This window comes from Cyprinodon tularosa, unplaced genomic scaffold (assembly GCF_016077235.1).
Source record: "Cyprinodon tularosa strain WSP-4 unplaced genomic scaffold, ASM1607723v1 ctg218, whole genome shotgun sequence".
NCBI classification, from domain to species: Eukaryota; Metazoa; Chordata; class Actinopteri; order Cyprinodontiformes; family Cyprinodontidae; genus Cyprinodon; species Cyprinodon tularosa.
This window is the reverse complement of record NW_024038814.1, coordinates 65,918-90,746: the sequence shown is the minus strand read 5'-3', so window position 1 is coordinate 90,746 and position 24,829 is coordinate 65,918. Positions and strand designations below refer to the sequence as shown.

Sequence of the window (24,829 nt, the reverse complement as noted above, 5' to 3'; positions counted from 1 at the left end):
ACCACTTTCTTCATTGCCTCAGTTTTTTGTTGATTTATGTCTGAAGGTAGATTGTCTACCCTCGTATGTATGCACACGATGTTTCCACTTATTGGAATGCTTAGACAGCATTTCACGAAAGATTATAACACTAAATAAGCAGAACAGAAATTGATTTGCTTTGTTAAAACTGCCAATGGCAATAATAAATGTGTAATAAAACCACTTTTCATTCTGCAAAAGGATGCAACAAAACTGAAATCATGCTGCTGGATAAAGGGATCAAAGAAATTCATTTTCAATAAGACTTGCTCAAATTCAGAGATCCTGAGGAGTTACAATCAACCATAATACTATTTAAAGCAAAAAAAAAAAAAAAAAACACAAAATATTAACAGGTCATAGGGCAATAACAATATAAAGTGTGATAGACACCTGGTCAATAACAAATGCAAATACATCCATCCATTTTCTGGACAAAGAGTAAGCCCCCTTTATATGAACCTGTTATAGCACTTTGTATTAATGGCGTTAATCTGACCTCATATCATTGTTCTTATCTTGTAAATGTGGACTAACATCAAGCCTGAACTTACATACCTTGTTTTTCTGAGAAAGTCAAAAAAATAATAATAATGACTGTCCAAACCAGAGACAACCTTTTCTCTTTCCCATCAAAGTTCCAATGAAGGTACACCTAGTTCTTAATTTTTTTCAATGTTTTCTCGTATTGAATTCTACTTAAGCAATTCTAACCAATCTGGTTGAATTTTGCTCTATGAAGTTGCAGTTCATGCTGTGATTTCCACATCACAACATAACAATCGCTAGTGCTCATACTCTATTCCGACAAATCTGGAGTCTTTTACTCAGTTTAAGTTTTTTTTTTATGTTTTTATTTATGTATATATTGAGCCAATTTACCACAAATGTCATCCCAGACCACTTTGCAAGATAAAATAAACCAGTTCATATATAGAAATATGAAATTATATTATTATTATTATCTGAACAGTTTAAACTTCAGTAACATTCTCTCCATATCGATTTATAATACTTTGGAGTCACGTTAGAGTTACGATATTAACTCAGCTGATTGCAGAAAGTGTCTGATAATGGGTTAAGTAATCCAAGTAAGCATGTGGCAACTGTGGAAAGAAATGACATTATATTGACATTTATCAGTAATGGTGGAAGGAAGCTCTAATTTTCAGTGAAATCTTACGTTTAAATAATTGAATTGTTACATTTTTCTGACTCAATCTGCCTCAGAGAGATTATAGTACAAAGATAATGTTAATGAATCATATGAACTGTAAGACCTTAAGAATTTTTAATCATTGTAATCTATTTTTAGCTGAATTATTTGTCTTTTTTAAGTTTTCTTATTAGCAAAAGAACAAAAGGGATGAGATGATCAATTAACCTGGAATGAAATGTAAAATGAGAATACAGGCTCCAGAATGGATCTTTGGACTACTTACACTTGAATAAATGTTTTAGAAGTATTATCAATAAGACTAGTCAGTGCAACATTTCAAATTTGAAACAGAATTTGGCTCATCATTAATAAAAGAAGTGTTTCAGCATTTCTATACCCTGAGCCACACACAGTCGCTCCAGAATTTCCTCATTGTGGAGTTTTTACCTTTCGGGACAAAAAAAAAGCAATCTGGGCTTTCACAAAACACACAGCTTATCAAAAGAAATTCATTATTTACCTTTTATAAAATTGTGTTGTAAATGAAAACTGCTTTTTAAGAAAAAAGTTATGTGTTAAAGTAATGTCTAGAAGGACAAAATATATTAAATTATCTTATGTAGACATTTTTTAAGAAATGAGAAATTCAACATTCAGCTATAAAAATAAATATTAACACTTGGGAAACATTCAAGGCAGCAATCAGTGTTCCAAGGAATGAAAATCCCCACAGCTCAACATTAAGATAATACTGTTCGATGCTCCGAGAAATTACACAAACCCGAGTTTCCACTCCAGTGAGTCTCAATCAGATTGTAAGAAGTGAAACTTCCTGACAGGACAATTCGGGATTAAAGGCAAACTTAGACGAAGATCTTTCAAGTGATCCCCAAAAAGTTATAAAGCTGATCGAGGAAAACCCATAAAAAATGTTGGACTAACATGGAGTAACAATCATAACCATTAAAGAAGAAATGTCAGCCTCTGACAGAAGAATAGAAGAAAACTGTTAAAATCAAATCAGCAAATCAGATGTTATTGTAATGGTACAGATAGTTTATTGGCAGAACACAATCAGACTATCCCAAATGTTTCTTTTCTGATCATTAAATGAGCTCTCTGCATTGAAAATATCAGATAATTCAAAAGCATATTTACTTCTGCTCTCTGGCCCTAGCAGTGAAGTTGACAAAGAAGTTGGTAATAAATAATCGGAGGCCATCCTTTGAATTCATGCTCTCAATTTTTGAATAAAGGTCTTGCTATGGTTAGAATATCCAGCTTAAAACGTAAAAGGAGATCAAGGAGATAATGTTTCAGAATATAGTGTAGTAGTTTACGTTCTTAATAAGTCAGTCAATGTCCTCCTCAGTTGCAGGCGAACAGTGAGCTTAAGAACAGTGCTAAGAGCAGGTTGGCCAGAAGGAAAAAAAACAAAAAACAATGATTTGCTAAATAAAATGAATCCTCCATGGTTTAAAAAAATCCTCCTTCTCTACTTCTGCTCTCATATTTTAAACTAATCATCCAGAAATGTATTTCATTAATATTATGCAGAGTAAATGCACAGAGCTGGGTTACTACGCCATAAATAAGCAGTTAAATCCTTTCAAGTGCAGCAAGGAACAATAAAGATGTGAAAAAAAGTCAGTGATGGCTGCTAAAGGAAATACATGAAGAGTTCTGAATTCTAGGACTCCATCCGGCTGTTTGTTTCATCTGATGATCTGCTGACAGCAGACTAAATGTGGCGGAAATGAGATACGGATCTGACACATCGTCTTGAACATAGAACATGGTGCTGTACTCCCTCACACACACACACACTGATTTCTAGTGATGCACAAAAATAAGAGATTCTAAGAGTGGAAGAAAAAGATACCATTTTTTTTCTCCTTCATTTCCAGTTTACTTCAGTTCCTGTACTTAATAGAGGCTCTGCATGCTCTGGATGGGCCGATGGGTTCTAATTAATAAAAGTGGTTTTATTTTGTAGTGGATGATTTTTCTGAAAATGCAGGTAAAAAGACCTGCTAAGTTAGTTTCTCAATATCTGTGCATGTTGGATTGCATACCTGCTCTTCCACTATGGTGTAAAAGAATCTCCCAAAAACATGTTCCTATTTTTCTCCTCTGAGGCCTTTTTCTTCCTCTAACACATTTGTAAGACTGCTTACTTCTGGTCATTTTCAAATTATAATGTAAGAGCAATGGCGATACATAGATGAAACCAAAACTTAACACCATGAGCAAGATTAGCACATTGAAAGAACCAATAGCTAAGATGATGATCCTGGAGCACGGAGGCAAAAGAAGATATTGAACCTTTAACTTGCTTGACTTTCCGGATAATTTAAAGAAAAAATGTTAAGAAATTACAATAGATTTCAGGAGAAATGTACGTTGGAAGTTTTGCTTTTTCTATATTTCACAGCATAAAACGTGCAAAAAAAAACTTAAAATAAATAAATACTGTTTTAAAAAAGTATAACTGTCATGTTTGGTTTCAGGTGTCTAACCCACATGCAGAATACTCCGAGACAAGATAAAAGTTCAAAGGTTTATTTAAAAGTTGGAATACAATAAATAAACAGATCCCAAGGGGAACTCATCTGGTCATGAGTGGATTCTGAAATGCACACAGAGTTAACAGGTCCAGGACTGGTCACGAGTGGGTTCACTGCAGAGGGGGACAGAGGAGTTAGTGGAGGTCCAGATAATTTGCAGGATGAGAGTGTGCAGAGCTGTACCTGTACAGGAGTTGAGCTGAGCGGCTGAGGGGGGAACCTTGAGGGTCCAGAGGCTGTCGACAGGCTGAGGGCTAGGCGGAGGCAGAGCTTGGTTAGAGTGTTGGCAGATTACCGATTAGAGTTTCCCTTCAGGTTTCTTCAGAGAGTGGGCAGGCAGGTCTTTGACAGGAATAGTTTTCCAGGGATTCTTCAGAGAACAGACAGGCAGATTACCGGCAGAGATACTCTTCTGGGTTTCAGGTTTCAGACAGGTTCAATCTAGGAAGCAGAGAGGAGAAAACAGATCAGGTTCAGGTTCTGGTTTTCAGGGAGTCAGAGATACAGACAGGCAGGTTGGCTCAGGCTTGCTAACCGTAACTGGCAAACACTCTGGCACTGGAGAGAAGTCCTCTGCCTCCTTAAATACAGATCTCCTGATGAGCAGATGAGCGACAGGTGGTTGCAATCAGCTCCGGCTCCAGGAGATCTAGTACGCCCTCTGGTGGAGAAAGTGGACAGACCTCCAGATCCCAACAATAACCTCATATCAAAAACTTCAAAACAGTGAGAAAGAAATTGCAAGCCTAAAGTAAATCACCAGAGCCATAGTTTTTAACAGCAATAATGATCACTATGAGACTAAAGTTACTGAAGTGTTACTGATGGACTGCGGTAGTGTGATGGTCTGGGGGAGGTTTGATGCTTTAAGACCTGAAACACTATGAATTCTGCCATCCACAAAAAAAAAAAAAAAATCCTAAAAAAAATGGAAAACAGGAAAAAGGCAAACACTTAAGTTTAAGGCGGGATTGCAAGCTTGCTGTGAGAAAACTGTGGATAAAGGTGCCAAGTCTCCATGGCAACCATTGGAAGCCTTTAACAGTTCAGCTAATTGTCTTAGCTTATCTAACCAACCCTCCAAATTGATATTGATATTGCCTAAATTGATATTGCCTAAAAGAAATGTTATGATTTTTTTAGAAAGCAACTAATTCCAACAATTTGGTAGAGTGGAGGACCTATGATGTTGTGGGCCTGTTTAGTTTTCAAAGGATTCTATAGAAAATCTATGTGGTCCACTGCAGAGGATGAGTCATAGAATGCTCCAACCTTCTGAAATACTACAAAAGAGTTTTCATAATATTTCATCATGATAAAACGCTGCTGCATTTAGAAACAAATATTAACCAGAGATTTCAATACAGGAAGTGTTTATAACTGTCTTATGTAACCTGCTGCTTTGCTACCATAAATATGTCTCTAAAGAAACCAAATATATTTTTTATGACGCTTACTACAACAAGATGGCAGATTCAACATTTATGGCTGATATCTCTCATCAAGAGTAAATTCTTAACCACCAATGCCTGACAACGGCGAAGCCCAAAGGAGATAAAAGGCAGTGAAATTATAATAATAAGACCAGGCTCAGTCAAAACATACATGGAAGGGGACAGGAGGACCTCACTTTACACTGAATTGCATGTAGTCTTAACATGTAGAAGGAGTAAAAAATGATCTATGGCGTGATGACCCTTTGAGCAAAAGATGGGCATGATATTTGATAAATATGGCAGCAGAAAAATCCAAAATGTTAAGCTTTGCTGGTTTCTGATTCATTTTATCCACAATTGGACTCAAATTTTTAGTTGAGATTTTAATTGGTTTTGTTTTCTCTATGGAAATTTTACTTCAGAATGTATACATCTCAAGAAAACTGGCTCTACTTCTAAAGTTTCCCAGTAAGAATTAATCATCTCAGTCTATCTAATCAGACTTAAGAGCTTTTTACGCTGCCGTTTAGCTGCTTGTTTACAGGATCTTTCAAAGTTGTGTTTAGGTTGTTCAATTTCAGCAGTGACATAAACAGATAGTAAATCAGGTTTAGCTGAATATTTTTTCCAGAGGTCCCAAACAGACAATTTAAATTAAAAACAGCTCATCTGTGGCCAGTTGGAGCCATTTCTAATGCATCCAGCAGGGGTAGAAAAAAGTCCCTGCTGTGTTTTTTCCCCCAGCTTTTTACGGGATCCTTTCAAAGGATTGGTATTCCAGTCTATTTTTTATTTGCTTTTCATTTATTTATTTTAAATTTTGTAGGCTTTTGAGGAGGTAAAAAATAATCATCCCATTCAGTTGTAGAAAAAAATTAATATAAGATCTGTAACATAATCGGAGGGAAATAGTCTGCCTTGGTGGCTCTGCACACTTGTCCAAACAGGCATACAAGCCATTTATGCAAAATAAACAAAAAAGCTTAAATCTGTACATAAACCATAAAGATGGGGCATCATCATCATGGGTTACGAAGAAAAACTTGTACTGCAACATTTAATTACCCTTTGGGATTAATAAAGTATATTTAATTGAATTGAGTTAAATAAAGTATGGCTTATCTGTTGAAAAAAATCTGTCCTTTTTTAAATGCTAGATTAAATTTTTATAAAAAATGTTTTTTATTTTTGCAATGTTGTTGTTTTTTTTCTAAATACGATTGCAGTCCAAAAGTCTGAAAATCACAGACGGCCACAGATCGACAGCCATTTTTCTTTTTGAAAACTGTTTTTTTTGGGGGGTTTTTTCAAAGCTGTAGAAAAAGCAAAGAAATGAAAATCATGACAAAGAAAAAAAAATGGCAGAAAGGTGGAGAACAGAAACAAAGTAGGTTCAATGCATTAGCATAATTAATCCATAAGGTCCAAAATATATGCACTTGGCAGATATGAAAAATAAAATGCACAAAAACTAGAAAGAGTTCCACTTTAAGCTAATATTAAATCTTATGCTGCTCAGCTCCATTAACAATTTGCTGCATATGTGAGTTGCTTCAGTCATTATGCAAACTGATACAGTTTAAAACATTGATAAAAACTTGTAAAGCAAGGAGAACTGCAGGGAGCATATATCCATAACTGCTTCAGAAACATTTTAATCAGGGCCTAAGAATCCTAGAGAGCTGCTGAGGCGTCCAAAACCCAAAACACCAGAACTAAATGACTTAATTACCTCCTCAGGAAATCAGGTGCTGCAGTCCTGTTGAAGGCTCCATTATGTGTTTCAGGGGTGTTGATGCAGAGATACATAGACCCTGCAGGGGATCAGTCCCTGGAGGACTGGAGTTTGACACCTGTGGAGTAAAACAAGTAATAATTTCAGCAAAAATGGATAGAAACAGGTAATAATGAGAAGCCATAATTAAACCTATTTTCCTGCTCTCCATTAAGTAGCTTTACCTTTCAGTGGGGAATCGAAAAATACCACTTTCTACCATTAAGGCCTGGCACACAGTTATTGTTTTAGAAAAAAAGTATTCTATAAGGATCTCTAAAAAAAAAAATCATGCTTTTTTAATTTTTGTTAATAAAATGGGGAATGGTTAAAAACATCATGTTAAATTGAACAAACATGGCTGCTGTGATACAGAGAACGTCAGAGATATCCAGTAAACAGCAGAAAATGTTTCCTTCATAAGCTATGAGCTCAGACAGTTACACAACATGCATGGAGGCATTCAAGCCTGAATACTGAAGCACAGTATTCAACCCTACCTGTGAGGACACATAAAACTCTGGCATTACTTCTGACTCAGACACTCTTTATCCAGTTTCTGACATTTGATGCTTTCTGCTTTACTGGCCAGCAGCTAAATCAACAAAACCCTGCAGGTTTGAGCTGCAAGGTGCACCAAATCCTGGTCAGATAAACACGCTTCACAGGCTAGAAGCATACATGTGGGACCCACATTGTGGGTCTTTGCAGCATTCGCAGGGGGAGATACTACAGATGGAGAGGTTGTGATGGCACCAGAGGTGCCTAAGCTCATTAGGAAGCAGCACCATACTCCGGTGCAGAGCAGAGAGAGGGGAGCAGGGGGAGGGAGGATGCAGAGCCAGAAATGTTTCACCTCAGTGTCACAAAAATCTGGTGATTCATCGCCAGCTGCCTTCAAAGCATGCACCTTCACACCCATTCTTTGTGTTTTTAGACTTCAACAGAAATTCATCCCATCTGTCAAAGGAAATGCATGTTTAAAAGGTGAGAGGTTGTTCAGGGGCTGCAGGGGGGGCCTGTCTGACCCACAGTCTGGACTCTGGCGCCATCTACCTGTCAGAGGCGAGATTCCTCTCCCCTGTCAAAGAAGTGATATATTTTGAAACATGTCTGTCATTTACTGTTTTGGAGTTTTGTGCAGGTAACAAACAGTCCATTAAGATGCAACTCCATCCTGATAAAGCTGACTATGCGCTTTATCAATCATTATAAATTGACAAAGCTTATGGTTAGAGTGGCTCAGGTTATCCTGACCTATCTCTAAAGTTATGCTGCTATATGCTTAGACTTCTGGAGGACATCTTCCTGGAGAGAAATATCAGCTGTGCTGCTGCCATCAATACCTTTGTTTACAGATGTACAAGATCAGCTTGTTTTCCAGTGTAGTCCTGTTTCTCTGACTGTGACTGGCTGGATGTGCTCTCTTCATCCTCTGACATGGGAGCTGGCTCAGAGCTTGTCTGCCTGGCTGTTTTTTTCCTGGACGGGGCCGCCTTTTACAGTTGCCTTTTGTATCTCTGCATCTTTTTCTATCCCTGCCTCTGTCTTCTTGAACGCCAGTCGGCCTCAGCAGATGGCCGCTCACACTGAGCCTGATTCTGCTGGAGGTTTCTTCCTGTTAAATGGGAGTTTTTCCTCTCCACTGTCGCTACAAGCATGCTTAGTGCATAGTGTGAGGGATTGCCTTAGATTCAGTGAGTCGATGCAATCACCAGGTTTTCCTCGGATAGAAAACTTTGAATCAATTTGACTGTATGATTTGTTGAACTGAAAAGTGCCTCGAGATGACATGTTGTGAATTGGCGCTATTGAAATAAACTGAATGTAATGGAATCCTTTAGGTTTTTGAGAAGAATATGTTGTCTGTTGCTTCAGTCAGAGATATGTTTTAAAACTAATCTTCAACTACTAAATGTGATATAAAGTATCACAGATTAAAGCCAAAACATTTTATTTTAAGTAGATTGACACAGAATGATGCCGATTTTTAAAGTTTGACTGTAAAATTGCTGCACAAAATCCATAGCCTTCGATATCAGCTTATGAGTAAAAGGACCCACCAGTGTTTAATTTAAAAGTTTAAGTCCAGTTTTCCTGTAAAGACGTAGCAGATTTGTTACAACATTTGTGAACAACCAGCATAATGAAGACCAGGAACCAAGCAGACGAGTCAGGGAGGAAGTCACTGTTCACAATCCATCCTCTTAACATGGAAGGAGGCCGTGACCTTCTAAAAGAATTGCTGTTTGCAGTTTGTCTGATATACAGTTTGCACAAGAAAACAACAAAAATTTATCAAAAGTCTTTACAGTCAGTAAATAAATGAGAACAAATCAGCACAAAAAGATTTTTTTAAAAGTGAAAATAAATTATGAACTATTGACTCTAAAAAAATCTCAAACTCTGCTGGATTTGAATGCCAAGTAATAAATGTGTGTCTTGATTTTCAACAGTCCAAATAGGAAAAATTTGCCTGCTCTAAAGGTTTGAGGCTGAAACTGTAAATGCCCGATCACCTCTGGATTTTAGCTTGAATCTAGGAGCAGCTTTAAGAAACAGCTCGGTTGACCATGTTCTGTTATGGGCATGATGGGCCAGACCTTTTAAACGTTTCACAGCAAGCTGCTGAATCTTAAAAAAAAACAGGAACCCAATGGAAAGACGAAAGAACTGGAGATACAGAAGGTGTTTTATTTTTTTCATTCTGGACGGTTTGAGATGATTCATCTGAACCAGGGGTCACCAACATTTTAAGGCCGAGAGCTAATTCATGGGTTCCGAGTCTTGGAGGTTGTGTTCGACTTAATCGGCTGCATCATCCAGGGACCCGGTCTACGTGGACTGGATCCTTCAAGGTCCGTGAAATAAGAAAGGAAGAGTTTTGGCGATGGATTAAAACAGGTCCAGCTTTCTCCACCTTTCAGCGCACATACAATCTGTTGCATAGCAACCGTGATAGTTGACACAAAAAGCAGTAAAAGGATAAATGACCCGAACTTCTCACTGCTGTTTTGGGTTCTAATATTTTCGAGGAGCTTCAACAGCAGCACCTTATCAGTTTTATAGTCCAAGCACTGCAGGTTTATTAAAATCTGGGCTTAAATTACATCCAAACCCGTTTACACAGTAACAGATAGAAAACCTTTAGATAAATCAAATATTACCCAATGCATTCCTGACTCAATAGCCATTTAAAACAACTATTTTCATTAATTTCAGACAGAATTATTCACATACCGTAGTTGTATTATATTAAACTGCACTTACATTATTCATTGCTGTTTGGCACCAAGTACCTTTTTCCTTTGAGGACAGGCAGTGTATCTGCTTGGACTCGCAATGAATTATGGGATACTCGAGGCTATGTAGGACACACCAGACCCGTCCTTCAAAACGGACAAAAAGAAGGATGCAAATGTTGGCCGCATAACAGTCTTGCAATCCGGACAAACCTCGGCGCCGTAATCGGCCTACAAATCCAGCCTTTAGATAAGGCAGCCGCTGAGTTCAAACTCGGCAATAGGAAGGGTTACCAATACTGACCTATGAACTGGAGGGTGCACCTAAAGCTCATACATATTTTTATTGTTTCTTTTAATTTCTAATTTTACTTTAGATTATATTTTGAGATTTCAAATAAATTATGAAATGTTATATGTGATTAATATAATGAAATGCTCTTTAAATGATTAAAAAAGAGCAAGCTAATTAAAGACATTAACAATCTTAGTCCATTGGTGATTCTTTTTGTTTTCAGAAGACGCTGAGGGCATCCAATGAGGTCCTTGAGGGCCCCTTAGTGTCCGCGGGCACCGCGTCTGTGACCCCTGATCTAAACCAACATGAAAAGTGTTATAATTTCACTGCGAGGAAATAAAAGCACAATTTATTTTTAGTTCTAAACAATAAGTCCTGGGTCAGACTTCAGCGAGGCCAAGGGGTATGAATATTTCTGCAATGTATATATTTTTTGTAAAACTGTTTTAAGCAATAAAAACATGTTTTGCTGAGATTATTGAGCCCAAAATCTTTACGTCTTTGGGAAAGCTCTTCAGACGGCTTACATCCAGGCTCCTGGAACAGACTGAGGAACAATCCAGATTTAGTTTTCATTCCATCAGCACTCTGCCGTAATGACTGTAGAATAGAAGAAACAAATACTTTTTCCTCTCGTTAAACTTTTATTCAGTTCCAGAGTTTGTGTCTACATATCATGCATGAAACATTCAGCTGAAAAACAACCAGTAAATCTCATGGCGACACCGTCTCATTACGTCTTCATCAGCTGGGCTGCCAGAGCAGCGCCGTTGGTTGTGTGAATGGATACATCGACAGAGTGGCTTTAAAGCCATAAATCCACCACCAGCTGACAGGAACTGGAACAAAACTTCCTTATTTTCCATCCGTCACTTCTTCCTAAAGCTGCTGTTGCATCACCGAGGTTAAAATGTGAGGAAAACATCATTAAAGATTCAAAATAGATGAGCTTCATAACTTCATATGATTAAAGCATTCATGTTTGCAAAATACATTTAAAAAGATGCAATAAATGTCCAAACAATTAGTCCTCCTCCAGTTTCCTTTTCTTGCTCTTTTTCTTCTTCTTTCCTGAGCTCTCTGCTGTGTCGCCATATAAAATGTCCAGCGGTTCACATTTCACAGAAACTGGTTCCACCTTGACTCTGACACTGGGCTCCAGTCCCTCCTCCATCTCCTCTCGCTCCCTGTCCTCCTCCTTCTTCTTTTTCTTCTTCTTCTTCGTCGTCGTCTTCTCAGCCTGCTGGACGTCGTCCTGGAAGGGGACTTCGGTCATACGTTCATCCGGGATTTCATCGAAAGGTTCCCGCTTCACTTTCAGCAGAAGCTCCACCTGTTCCGACTTTATCCGCTTCTCTTTGTTTTTCTTCTTCTTTTTCTTTTTCCTGCCTTCCTCCTCATTGTCATCGTCGTCCACAGAACCCCCTTCTTCAATGAACTGCTTCATCACCAGAGGCCGGAGGGTGGTGGACGAAGGTCCAAACGCAGCACCATCCGCCTCGTCCTCGGCCACGTAGGTGAGAGTGGGGGTCTTACTGCCGAAGGGGTGGAAGCGCTGTTTGAGGCCGGGGGGTATGGAGGGAGGCGGAGCGGCAGGAATGACGTGAGGGACCTGGTTGGTGCTGCTTTCTCCGTAGCTCTCGCAGATGCTCAGCAGGCCGGAAAACGCGGGAGCGAAGACGAAGCCGTCCGATGTCTGATTATCGCTGGTGAGCAGGTGAAGATCTGCGGGGCAGCGGGTCGATGCCAGGACGCTGTAGATCTGCTGGCTGGACCCACCGGTGGAGGCGGAAGGAACCTTCAGGGTCTGCAGGCCTGTGAGGGGAACCTTAACACCGCTGAAGCTGGAAGAGAAGATGAAAGACCAGATTTTTAATAAAGGCCTGAACACACCGGCCTTTTTCAATTGTCACAATGACTGCGTATAGAGAGGCTCCGACTAGGCAGGGTGAGCAGATCTGCGCAGATTTTTCTCACTTCTGTCTTTTTGCTATACACAAATTAAAACACTTTCCCACATTTGACTTAGACTGGTTATGAAAGGTTATAAAAAAAAAAAAAAAAAACACAATCGCATTCTAAAGCAAAGAAAATCTGTGTAGCATCTCAAGCCCGATCAGATAGAGAATGTTTATATGCCTTTATTACAAAAATAATGAGATCTATGTCTAAAGAAAAGAAAAAACAGTAATAAACCATGTTAGACGGTTTATATGATGACTGAGGCAGAGAGGTGATTCTAAGAGACAGATCTGGGAGGTTTTTCTTTTCTTTTTTTCATAGAGGTGAGAAATACGCCACGCTTACCTGCTCTGTTTGCCCCTTATTGTTGTTTTTTTTGTGAGCCTCAAAGAGGATCACTATTTTACTATATCCGTTTTTTCTCCTCGTGAAGTTATTTCTTTTTTCGAGGAGAGTGATAAACTTTTCTGTCCCACGTTTTGGCGAGCTCAAAGAAGATCAACACTTTATCTGTTATCTGTCCTATCATGGGTAAAGTATTATTTTTTAATGTTTCATTGATTGTGTTTGCATGAGTCTGTCCCGCTTTCTATATACGCGATGTGCAACTCCAAAACCGACTCTTTTGCCATGCGATTAACAAATTTTATTTGGGAAAGCAGAAGTGTTTTACTTTGTAACTGCATCTCTCTTCTTGTCACACCCATGAAATTGCAGCTAAATTGCTACGTAGTCTGACTAAAACAGACCTGGGGTTTATCTCAGTCAGACCTAAGCAGGCCCCTTGCATAAAATCATGTCGGATGGGATCATCCCCATTGACTTTCAATGAGCGCTCAACGCCACGTCTGACACGATTTTCTGTTGGATCAGATACGAAATTGGATTCGGTGTGTTCAGGCCTTAAGTCAACCGTTGATGATCAACATGAGACATCTGCATCAACCTCTGTGCCTGGACTGGTACCAGATGTGGCCGCATCTGGATGGAGAGCTTCGCAAAGAGCCACAGAGTAGTTTGCAGTGGTTAAGGGAAAATAAAAATATGGTTTTATGTCCTTGTTTACTATTAGAAATCTGGATCAATTTCTGCTGCAGATGGCAGCATAAAGTCCTAACCTCCATAATGCCAACAGTGTGACTCTTAAGCCCCTTTCACACTGGCCGAAAAACCTGTTTGAATCCGGGAACATTCGGCTTTTAGTGGCAGTGGGAACAGCTCGCTGACGCGTTTCTACTCGGGTCAAATTACTCAGCGAGTGACCGGCGTTAAAATCGCCTCGACTCAGCATGCTGTAGAAACACCAGAGCCGGCTTGACCCGCTAAATTACGTGACACCATTGAACACAACATATGGACCTCATCAAACCGTGCCAGTCACTTCTGATCTGCGAAGCTGAAACATCTGTTTACATTTGATAAAGATGGAGCAGCACTAGTGAGCGGGATAATACTGCGAAACAATAAAGTACACTGACTATGCCCTGGCTTCCTTCCACGTTGCTCTCCATTCTTTACTTTTCTGATTTCTGTTGCACTGATGACATCATCAACGCCAACCCAGCGTGATGGTGTCATCAGCCACGTAGCCGCGGGGACCAGAGGCCACCCAGCTGCCAGTGAGCGACTAGAACCCAGCTTTTTTTTGCCAGTGGGAAGGGAAACAAATGACGATTATTAGCGGGTTGATGCATGTTTAAAAAAAGGAAAACGGTTTAACGCGTTGGTTTCAGTGGAAGAGGCTTTAGTTGGGGGGCCTTTTTCAAACGGAGTCCAGCCAGGAAAGATTGTTAAGCCGGGCATACACTTCGCGATTTTTTCAATCGTTGCACGCAGCTACAGCTCATGATATTTGTTCTGACACTGTGTGACCCGACGCTCTGATGCAATCTGCTCACACTGTACGTCTAGAAACCACGTCCAACTCTGCTCCGCAGTGAGGTGGCGCTACTCGGACTCGTCTACCTGAAAGCCAAACGGGTAGAAGAGGAATATGAAGCTCACTAGAGTGAAACGCGCTGCCTTGGCAATTTGGGCAATTTTGTGCTGAAAGCCCTAAAAAGAAAAGGTGACAACGTATTTGGACAAAGACATGGCTGAGCAAATATGGCTACTATGGTCTGTCAATTTTACAGTAAGAACTCCATGTCACTCACACCCCTGTGATACTTTTATGTTTTCACCTGAGAGGAAGAAGAAGAATCCTTGTTTGCCCACTGAGCAATTTGGCCACGACGGCCGACTGAATTTCAAATATGTTTCATTTTCTCCTGACCTCACCATTCCTGATCGGGAGATGGTCGTGAGAGGCTGATCACCCCTCATCACCCCCTGTATAGTATACAACGCACGACGCACAATCAAGCTTTCCAGTCATGCGATCGAAAAACTCTTGCATGACTGGAAAGTCGGCCCAAAAAGGCCAAAAAAAACGTATAGTGTAAGCCCGACTTTACGCCCCTTTATTGGGGGGGATCTATAAATGAGCAGAACGTTGTGGGAGTGATAATATACAGAAAAACAATCCTGTAATAGACCATTAATATCAAACGGAACTGAAACTTTGCTAATGGAGAAGTTGATTTGGTTCGATTTCATTTAAGTCCTCCAAAAAGAGCACACTCTTTATTGATATAGACTTATTGGTCATAACGTTGGAACGCTGTGGACTTGAAAGATTAAATAATTTCTGACCGCTTTGATTGAAACTGGTGCTTCTTATTCCCTCAGCCGTTACAGCTCTATATAAAGGTTTAAAATCAGCTATTTGACAAAAGCAGAACGTTTATTCGATCATCCCTGACCGAGCTGTGAAAGGATTTTAACATTGTAGTTTAATTGAAAAGCAACAACGCCAAAGACTGCAAGGGCCGAGCTCCTTTCCAATCCAAGTTCTCGTAAAAGTTGGTACAAGTGGGATGAGCAGATGCAAAGAGCACAGGCTGTACCCACCGCTGAGGGTCGAAGCTGGCAGGAGCTTTAATGAGCCACAACTCGTTCTGGTTGTTCCTCAGATTGTCTGCCAGCGTGCTCCTGCAGGGGACGTGGCAGAACGACACAAACTCCTCGGGACACTCAAACCTCCTGTTCTTCTTTTCTGCAGAAACAAACAAGCGATTCATCAATAACTGATCGGCTTCAGTCTCAACGCAATCTTTGGAGGAATCTCACCCATCAGCACTTTTTCTTTCTTTTCGCAATGTTTCACATTACAGTGAAACCAATAAAAATAAAAAGCGATGCCGGGTTTTCAACAACTAGAACATTAGCTTTCCATTATTTGCATTAGAGCTCTATCTCGGTTAAAGTTAATAGAGAAGCTCTGTGAACATCAGTTTTTTAAGACCCACCCCAGGTTCTTAAATTTGGTTTAAAACTGACTGAATCCTCCTGACACATGAATCTGATCGGATTGATTTAATCCCATTTGAATCCTGTGTGTGTTTAAGACCATTGTCCTGCTGAAAGGAGAAACTCCGCTCCTCTTCTGCAGCCTCTGATGGATTATTCCTCCAGGATTCTCCTGCATTTAGCTCCACCTGTCTTACCTGACGTGCCTTTTTCCACAGAGCACATAGAGCAGAGCTACATGCTAAATGCATGTTGTGACACAATCCAGATTTCTTACAGCTTTATTTAAACAGTTCCTTTTTTTTAACCTCGTTCAGATCTGTTGAGCAAACATCTAACAGTTTAAATGTTTAGAGGAAAAGTCCTGACACAGTCAGACTTAAAACTTCAGAAAGTACTTTAAGTACAAAATTATTAAATACTTTTCAATAAATGATACGTGTTTTTAATTAAAAGTAATTTTGATTTGAATGTGCTTTACTGGAGACATCCATGTTTGTCAAAGAACACTACAGCCACCTACTGGTTTGTGACGTCACGGTGCGGTATCGGCTGTTGAGCAAGTCCCAATGCTGTATCTGGTGTTTGTCACAACACGCTATTATCCATGATGGTGACGACCAGTGCACTATGCGAAGCAGAGAGTTTTTTTCCGGCCAGAAGTTCGATAGCAAATGCCATGGTCGATAATGCATCAGAAAGGTGAAATAACTATTTTTTTTCCCCTTTTACCTGATGTATTACAACAGTCCAACTGCCATGCACATGGGCATCGTCAGTTATACTATGACTTCCGTGAAGTTCTCTCAAAAGCTTAAATAATCATTGTTGATTGCAGATGTGTCTAGTAGTTCCCATTGACTTTGCTTGTATAGCGGGGAGAATAGCGCCAGGCTTACCGCACCGTGACATCACTGCCGGAAGATGTCAGGAGTGAGGTGTTGCTATATTTGGGCAAAAATGGCCGCTCCCAGACTCAGAGATCCCAATGAAAAATGTTTTTGTTTTACAGATTAACGCTAAATTCATTAAATCACAGCAAACATATTTCCTTTTTAAGTATAGGTAATGACCCATTAGTTATTCCTCGCTGACCAGACCTTTGCTTTAATGCTCTTCTTGGCTGCCCTGTCAGGGTAGCTGGAAGTCTGCAGTTGTGCCATACCTTTGTATAATCAATGATGGATTCAACAGTCAACCATGGTCTAATATTGCTTAACAACTAACATCTCCGATAGAAATCGCACAGCATTCTGTAATGGGTATCAAAGCAAACTTTGCTGGATACAAAACTTACCTTAAAGATATTTATTTGTAAACAGATTTTTTTTTTGTAAACAAAATAAACAAAAGCAACTTAACCTTTGCTTTTTAACTCTACAGTAATTCTACTTAAATCTATGATACAAAAACCACATATGATGGACTGAAGTCTGCAAATGTGGCTCGCTAAAGCTCCATCAAAAATGTGTTAAACATTTTCTGTTACCCTTTAAATGATAAATAGTAAATTAATTGAACTAGGCTGAGGAGGATCTAGATATTAGAAAGGGTTTGCCAAAGTTTTATCCATTTTAACTTTAGTATTGGCCTAAAACTAGTAGGTGCACCTTTTTGATTATTTACCAAAATCTCCCTTCTAGGCTTTCCCTCTGGATCAAAGTAAAAATAAAACGCCGAACATTTGAGAAATCAAAGCTTACATTAGATTTGGACCTTTATCAAATATTTGAATACACAAAATAAGCACACAAAAAATATATAATGATATAATTTTAACATCCAAAGATAAAAAAAAAAAAAAAAAAAAAAAAGTGTGGATCGGGCTGCTATATATAAATTCTCCCACAAAAAAATTTAATAATAATAATAAAGTTAATAAATCTTATATTCTTTCTATCAATTTTGTTTTCTTAAAGGGACTCTATGCAACATTTTTCAGTTAATTAATGTGTTCCATAACGTTTTGGATGATTAAATGAGTCATTTCAGGTTGAACAAAGGTATTCTCGGCCGCCCTGGTGGTCTGTGGGGGAAATACTGCACTTGCAACTGCAGGAGCACCGACCCGCACCCACAGGCTCAGAAGTCTAGTGAGAGTCAGTCTTGCTTTACGGCGAGAACTGCTACACCCCCCAGTTAAAAGCATTCTCGTTGCTAGCACAGTGGCGATCTTTGTGCAGTTATGCTACGTTCACGCAGCAAAAGCCGCAAAATCGCGTCTGCTGCTTCATTTTTGCTGCTTGTACCAGTTAGTTCTGACGCGCGGCTGAAGCAGCTTTGCTGCTCTGGCTGCGCGGTGCAAAAGTGTGTCTGACGCGCGTTGGGCGGAGCTTCACTATCCTTTCTCTGCCTTGCAGCTATATTTGCTGTGATCAGTGGGAATAAAGTTGTTTTAATATGTGTTTAAGTGAGAAAATACACCTGAAAACGTAATCAGTGCAGTCAGTTCATTCAGATTATTATCCTGCCTTCAATATTTTTTCTGTCGGAGCCGCTCAGACCCCCACATACCAGCGGGGCGCCAACAGTATGGATCCCTTCATCAGCAGCGGTTCACCGCGGCAGCTGGTAGGTGTTTTTCATCTAAATAATCCAAACTGCATATTCTGCCGGCAGATTTCTGCATTTTAAGTTAATTTAGACGTCAATAAACTGTTTAAGAGGAGAGATCATCAGCGCTGTGTCTCTCTCCCTGCGTTAAACGCACCCGACGCGGTGCTTCAGCCGCTCAGACGTGCTGCGCCTGGTGCTCAAAACGCGCCGCGGGACCTTTTGTTGCGCCTTGACGCGCGTCAACCATTGACTTTGCATGTAAACTCGCTGCTTCTGTCGCGCCAGCTACGTCCAGTGTGAACGCAGAATTAGTCATTCGCTGCTAAGCTCAAAACAACCGCGCCTGGCTTGACGGAGAAACCAGGAGAACAGCTGTGCATATTTACGACAGTGCACTTTTACTTTCGCCCTCTGGAGGGAGCCTCACTGGAAAATCAACACCGGTTGCATAGTGTACCTTTAAGGTAATTCATTAAATAAATAAAATACATTTAAATGTAGAAAGTTTTTTCAAAAATATCTTGTATATTTAATTGCAGTTTATTTACTTATTCCCTTCTCTCAACAGAATGTTTAGAACAGGCTAACAAAACATGTTTTACTGTCTCTCCTTGAAAACAAAAATCACCATCCTGTTGGATGTTTCCCTTTTTAAATAATATACTACGTTTTTAACCTAAATTATCAAAAGGTAATCTGGATATAATGTTTTCCTATTTTCTATTTTTTCCTGTTCTCCTCGTTGTACAAACTTTTCTTTGAATCCTTGAATACTTCCACTTCTATCCTCTTCCCACTGCTTCTGCCATCAATCATTTTTTTCCTTAACTTGTTGAAATTACCGGTTTCTCCCTGAGGCGCAGTTGTTTCCATGGCACCAGTATCCTCTTCATCCTCGCTTGAAGATGAAGATGATGATGATATGTCTTTTGGCATTTTTACGCATTTAAAATATAAGCTAGCTGCTAATGTAAACGTTTTTTAGTTCAACACGCATGGCTCTGAAGTGGGAGGACACATGTGTTAACCTGAAGTAATTCCAGACTTCAAGAACCACTTCCGTGTCATATCGGACTGTAGTTCCGCTTTAAGGTTTGACACGAATCAGTTTGCGTTGGTCACCCTGAGCCCAAAAACTCAAACCCCCATAATGCCATTCGAACGATTACGTAACCTACCAGCGTCGTTTGGGGGAAAACAGTTGACAGGAGCGAGAAGTAGGCCGAACTGGATAAACAAAGCAAAATTAAGAAAAACTGCGAAAACGACTCTAATATATGACACAAATTATCATGTTTATAACCCGTAATGTTGTTCTAAACTCGTGTTGACCCTGCTAAAGAGGAAAGTTTGCAGAAAAGAAAGGGGCGTACACCTGTCGAGCCGAAAATAGGTTAACGCTGCTAACCTGTGTTAGCACGTAAGCGTGCTAGCTGGCTGTTGGAGCCCGAACAGGTGTGCCAGGTGGCCCGCTGGCCAGCCATGTCCTCTCCGTCTTCGTCGTCCAGGCGCCAGTGGTGCTACTTGTGCGACCTGCCGAAGATGCCGTGGACCGTGGTGTGGGACTTTAGCGAGGTGGTCTGTCGCGGTTGCGTTAACTACGAGGGGGCTAATCAGATCGAGTTCTTGATAGCAAGCGCCCGCCAACTGAAGCGGAGTCACGGCATGCAGGATGGTAACGTGAGGTCGCCCGGTCCTTCACCCAACAAACACGGCTCCTTAGCGAGAGCGGAACCCGGACCGGACGCTGGAAGGCAGCATACGGAGCGCGTTGACCGCGGAGGAAGGGGAGAAGGCGGCGGGACGGCGATACGTGTCCCGCCCAACGGGATCCATCGAGAGCAGCCGCCTCAAGAGGTGAACCGTCAGAGCCCCAGCAGCAGCCGGAGACCCATGATCGGCGCCGCCATCCCTCCCAATCTGGTGACACAAAGTATTGCGGGAATCCCTCCTGGACTACTTCCGGGCATGCCAGCGAGTCTGACCGCCAGGACAGCGCCGATGAGCAGCCCCATGATCTTCCCTGCACCCGTATTGGCCGAGATGAGTCGCAGACAGCTGGGGATCGGGATGGGCATATCACCCTTCATCACTCCAGAGCTGGAGCGAGAGCTCAGTTCCTCCCAGGGCCAGGCCAAGTCCCAGAGTCAGGCTCAGTCTGGCACCAGCAGCTCAAAGAGTGCTCCCCTATCTTCCTCATCCTTTTCCATGGCTGGTGGTGTGAGCCAGACGAGTCCTAAGCCTGCCTCATCCCCAGCCAGACAGCAACGTCCTCCAACAGCGAGGTCTGGAGCTGAGCCTCTGGGATCCAGCAGCTCAGCAGAGGCGGCCACCACTGCTGCAGCAGCGCTACCCAACAACGGTGCCTCTGAGCTGGGATCAGCATCTGTCAGCAACACCCATCCGGCTGGAAACACTCTGTCCTGCACTTTGTGTCATGAGAGGCTCGAGGACACACACTTTGTCCAGTGTCCATCAGTGCCGGGGCATAGGTTTGTTTTTCTACTGTTTTATTAGTACTGTGTGATCAAGACAATTAACAGCAAAATTAAAACCATTGAAACGAGCTCACCTACTAGTAGTATACTCTTTAATTCAATCTAAATTAAATAAAAACCTGAAAGAAATTAGATTCATGTGGTTTAAATCCACTACCGTATATATATAAGTGTATATATAACTGAAAGGGATCAGATATAAAACAAAAATAAATGTAAATTGTCCAATAAAGACCTGATTCATGTTTTTTTAACTCTTGTTTATAACCTTTTCCTCACCCCATCAAATCCAGGTTCTGCTTCCCCTGCACCAGAGTGTACATCCAAAGCCGAAGGGGAGACGGCGAGGTGTATTGCCCCAGTGGAGAGCGATGCCCGCTTGACAACTCGCCCAACAGCCCTCCGTGGGCCTTCATGCAGGGAGAGGTCTCCACTATCCTGGGCACCGGCTCAGCACCAGCAGGATCTGCTCCAGCACCTCCATCTGGAGCCAGTACAGGGCCAGGAGCTGCTCCAGCGTCTGGATCTGGGAGTGGCCCAGCAGCAGCAGGTGGAGGGGGAGGAGGAGGCGGAGACGTCAATGTTAAAAAAGAGAGGGAGACGTGATGGCGAGTTTGATGGTGACAAGGACCGAACACAGCAGCAGGCAGGTTGTGATTTTACCAAGTATTTATTTAGGCTACAAACAGCTCCATCAGTCTGGGCACATGTCTTGTTCTGCTAATGCTCACCTGTTATAAAACATGCAAGATTTTTCTTTAATCATTTTCTACTGATTTTCTTAACTGTATTTAGCTGAAGGTTTTGTTATTTATCAGAAGCTTAATGCAGTTAAATTAAATCCTGCTTCTCAGTGTTCGGACTCTTAATGTCATGTTTGTGTTTCCTCTGTTTTTACAGAATTTGGTTTAGTACATGAAGAGATGACTACACTGGACTGCTGAGGGACCCAGAAGAGAAACACGACGACCCATAAAGAAAGAAATCCTCCACTACACAGGTTCTGACTCCTCTCGCAGTTCAGTTAAATCCACCTCATCAGAATTCAGAAGCTTCTGTTTTTCTTTCTCTTTTTATTTCCCATCAAAGTTCATTTTTTTCAGCTGAAACTTTGTATTTTAGTCGTCCTTTTTTTAAGTGACTTTAGATTGAATCCTCATTTAAATTCCTTTTTCAGGAAAAAAAAGCCTTTTCTAAGAATGAACAGGGAATATTTTCATAAAACTGTTCCTGTAAAGATGTCTGATGTGCAGTTGATGATGGATTTTCAACAAAAGTAGACAAATCTACACATTGGTTACAGTTGAGGATCTAATGTGGATCTTTGATGTTCGCTAAGCTAGTTAGTTATTGCAGACTGGTTTGGGTTAAAGCAATATCCTTAGTGATTCAAAGACGCCAAACAGCAAATTAGTACAGCGTCACAACATGTCTACATGGTCACATGTATTATATTCTCTATGCCTGGCATTGTTTCTGTTTGAACTGGTCCAGTTAACATACTGGGATCACACCACTGCAGCACCTATCCTAGGCTGACTTTCTGATCTCCAGGTTTTCTGTGTCCAATGTTAGAATATTTCGAGAAAGTTCAGGAACCGTTTATCAAAAAAAAAAAAAATGTTGGCTTCCGACATGGCCGTCTCTTTCAGCTTAATTGATCCGAAATTTTCCTCATATCTACTATAGCGAAAAGGGACATACTGGCGTTAGAATAACTCCAAAGAAGCAAAGCAAAGCTGGAATCTATGTACATTGGTGTTGAGCAGGGAAGAGAAAAATAGCTAAAGTGGTTTGTTTAAAAAAGGCCAAGATAATCTTTATACTGGCAAAAATAAATGACAAACTCAAAAAAACAAAACGGCTCTGATGCGTTATTAATTATTGAGTCTAATCGGCTGATTTTTACTTCCACGTTCTGGTTGGAAGCTCAAAACCATTCAGAGCTTTGCTTGGATCTACAAAGATCTTTCCTCTTTTTGGAAGCTTTGCAGGAATAACAGTTTGGTTTTGGCTCTCGGCCCGTTTAGTTACTGGATTTCATTCCTGATTATTTTTCTGTAGAAAAGGGTCTAGCACAGGAAAAATGGGATCTTTTCATCAAATCTACCAAGAACTGATAACAGGCAGCTTGATGGTGTTAGAGCAGCAAGACTCTCTGGTTTATCCACTGAATTTCACTCCATTGCCAGATTTGAAAATGTTGTGAACCTTTTGGAAATCAGAGCTTAAAAAAGGAATCATATTCTCTAGTGCCCACTGTCCTGCCTGATCATAGATCTCCTCAGCAGCCCTGAATCAGGTGACTGCATTACCTCCTTAGCAGCCATGTAGTTGATCACCCATTTAACCAGGTCAGGTGTGTGGAGGCCGAGACACATAAAGCATGCAGGACAGTGGTTCCTGGGGGAGCTGGATTAAAGCCCCCCCCGCTCAGTAAAATCCACACTGAGATGGCGCTAACCAGATTCATTGCTAAGATAATAGCGATCATTAAAAATGTCTTTAAATCATTAGGTCTTTATTTGAAATTCTTAAAGCCCTGATTGATAGTGACCGCTCTCTCGTGCAAACTGAAACTTTTCCTCTGCTTTGATACAGAATTCACTAAAAGGCCAGCAAGCAATGCTTTTAAATGCTGAATTGAATATGATTGGTATTGTAAGGTCAGAACTGGAAATTAGCCACAAATCTCTTGTCGTATCTATTTATTTGTTTGGTATGATCCAAATAGTCCCACGTTGCTGCAGTGAAGATCAAAGGTATGGTGGAGGATTTTCTTTTTCCGGGTGAATCATCTAAATAAGTGGTCCTTCTAATTGTCAGTCATTCTGGTAATATATTTATGTAAGGCCATACTATGTGCTTGTCCCTTTATCTATCTTTTTCTGCGCATGCACACTTTCAGGCGTATATCTGTGTTGACCTATGGTTTCAGACAGTCATCAAAGCTCACCTTTCTCACCGCGGTTCTTTAACAATGGCTGAGGGTCGTAAGAGAGAAAGTGTCTACGAAGTGCACGAGAAGAAAAGAAAGGCCCCAAAGGAGGCAGATATATCCCTGAACGCTTTGCAGGGAGAGCTCTCATCGCAAAGCATTATGGGATTTGCTGTCACAGTGGCTCACTCTCGCCATAGGCTGTCTCTACACGACAGCGGTGACTAATAATCAAAGATGGCGCTAGGAGAACAGAAACTTTAAAACAACGCGTACGGAATAACGCACTCTTGCACGCATTTAATAAGCGTTCCCTCTGGAGCGAGTACAGCGTTGTGCATGTCCATTTTTTTCTTTAAAGTGGTAAGGGCGGGTCTTTTAAAAAAATCACTAAAATCCTCCACTATACCTCTAAGGCTGTTCTTTGTTGGACTAAGTGTAAAACTGTGCCTGTGCCATTTCTTTAAAGTGTCACATTTTGACAACTTCATTTTTTTATTAAAAAGGTTTAAAATCCAACCGTAAGAAATCTGAATTTGGACACAATTTGACGGGATGCAGTCAGCAACCATTTAGAGAAAAAAGATTTCTGTGCACCTGTTGTCTATATTTTTTATCTTTAAGCCAGCTTCACAGAAATCTGTGTAAATCAAAGGAAGGGTGATGTTAGCGGTGCCGACTCAGCTTGTTAATGTTTCAGAACATCAACCAGCCGCAGACAGTGTTTGACTGTGTTTAATGTTGCTTACACACATCCAGCCCAGCCTACGCTTTACCCCGAATGTATATTTTAAAGGTATCTATTGATAAGCCTAGGACTATATTTTATACTAGAATGTTCAATGTTCTATGCTGTAAAGATCTGTTATAGTATGTATGTGCAATCCCTTAGTTTTAGTGTATGCAGCAGTTATGGAATATAATTTCCTTTATTTTTAAAACCTTCTTTTTTTTCAAAGGGAGAATCCACCTAAATAAATATAAAAACTTGATTCATAATTAAGGTTGAATGAAGGTTGTGCATGAA

At 40.6% G+C, this 24,829-nt stretch overlaps 2 protein-coding genes across 3 annotated transcripts; one reads left to right on the top strand and one right to left on the bottom strand.

Annotated features, from left to right (window-relative positions):
• Positions 1-11,121: 11,121 nt before the first annotated feature.
• Positions 11,122-20,399, bottom strand: polr1g (RNA polymerase I subunit G). Its single transcript, XM_038285955.1, has 3 exons — positions 19,209-20,399; positions 15,412-15,556; positions 11,122-12,341 (listed from the first exon to the last, which is right to left on the bottom strand). Exons 1-3 carry the CDS (start codon positions 19,300-19,302, stop codon positions 11,522-11,524), a joined length of 1,059 nt encoding a protein of 352 aa, XP_038141883.1. The 5' UTR covers positions 19,303-20,399; the 3' UTR covers positions 11,122-11,521.
• Positions 19,525-24,379, top strand: LOC119784085 (interferon regulatory factor 2-binding protein 1-like). Of its 2 annotated transcripts, none has more exons than XM_038285954.1 (3): positions 19,525-20,858; positions 21,158-21,510; positions 21,765-24,379. In XM_038285954.1, the coding sequence occupies exons 1-2, from the start codon at positions 19,849-19,851 to the stop codon at positions 21,468-21,470; spliced, it is 1,323 nt and encodes a 440-aa protein (XP_038141882.1). In that variant the 5' UTR covers positions 19,525-19,848; the 3' UTR covers positions 21,471-21,510; positions 21,765-24,379. The 2 variants fall into 2 exon arrangements, with proteins under 2 accessions (XP_038141882.1, XP_038141881.1); XM_038285953.1 differs by having other exon boundaries at positions 21,158-21,514.
• Positions 24,380-24,829: the final 450 nt, after the last annotated feature.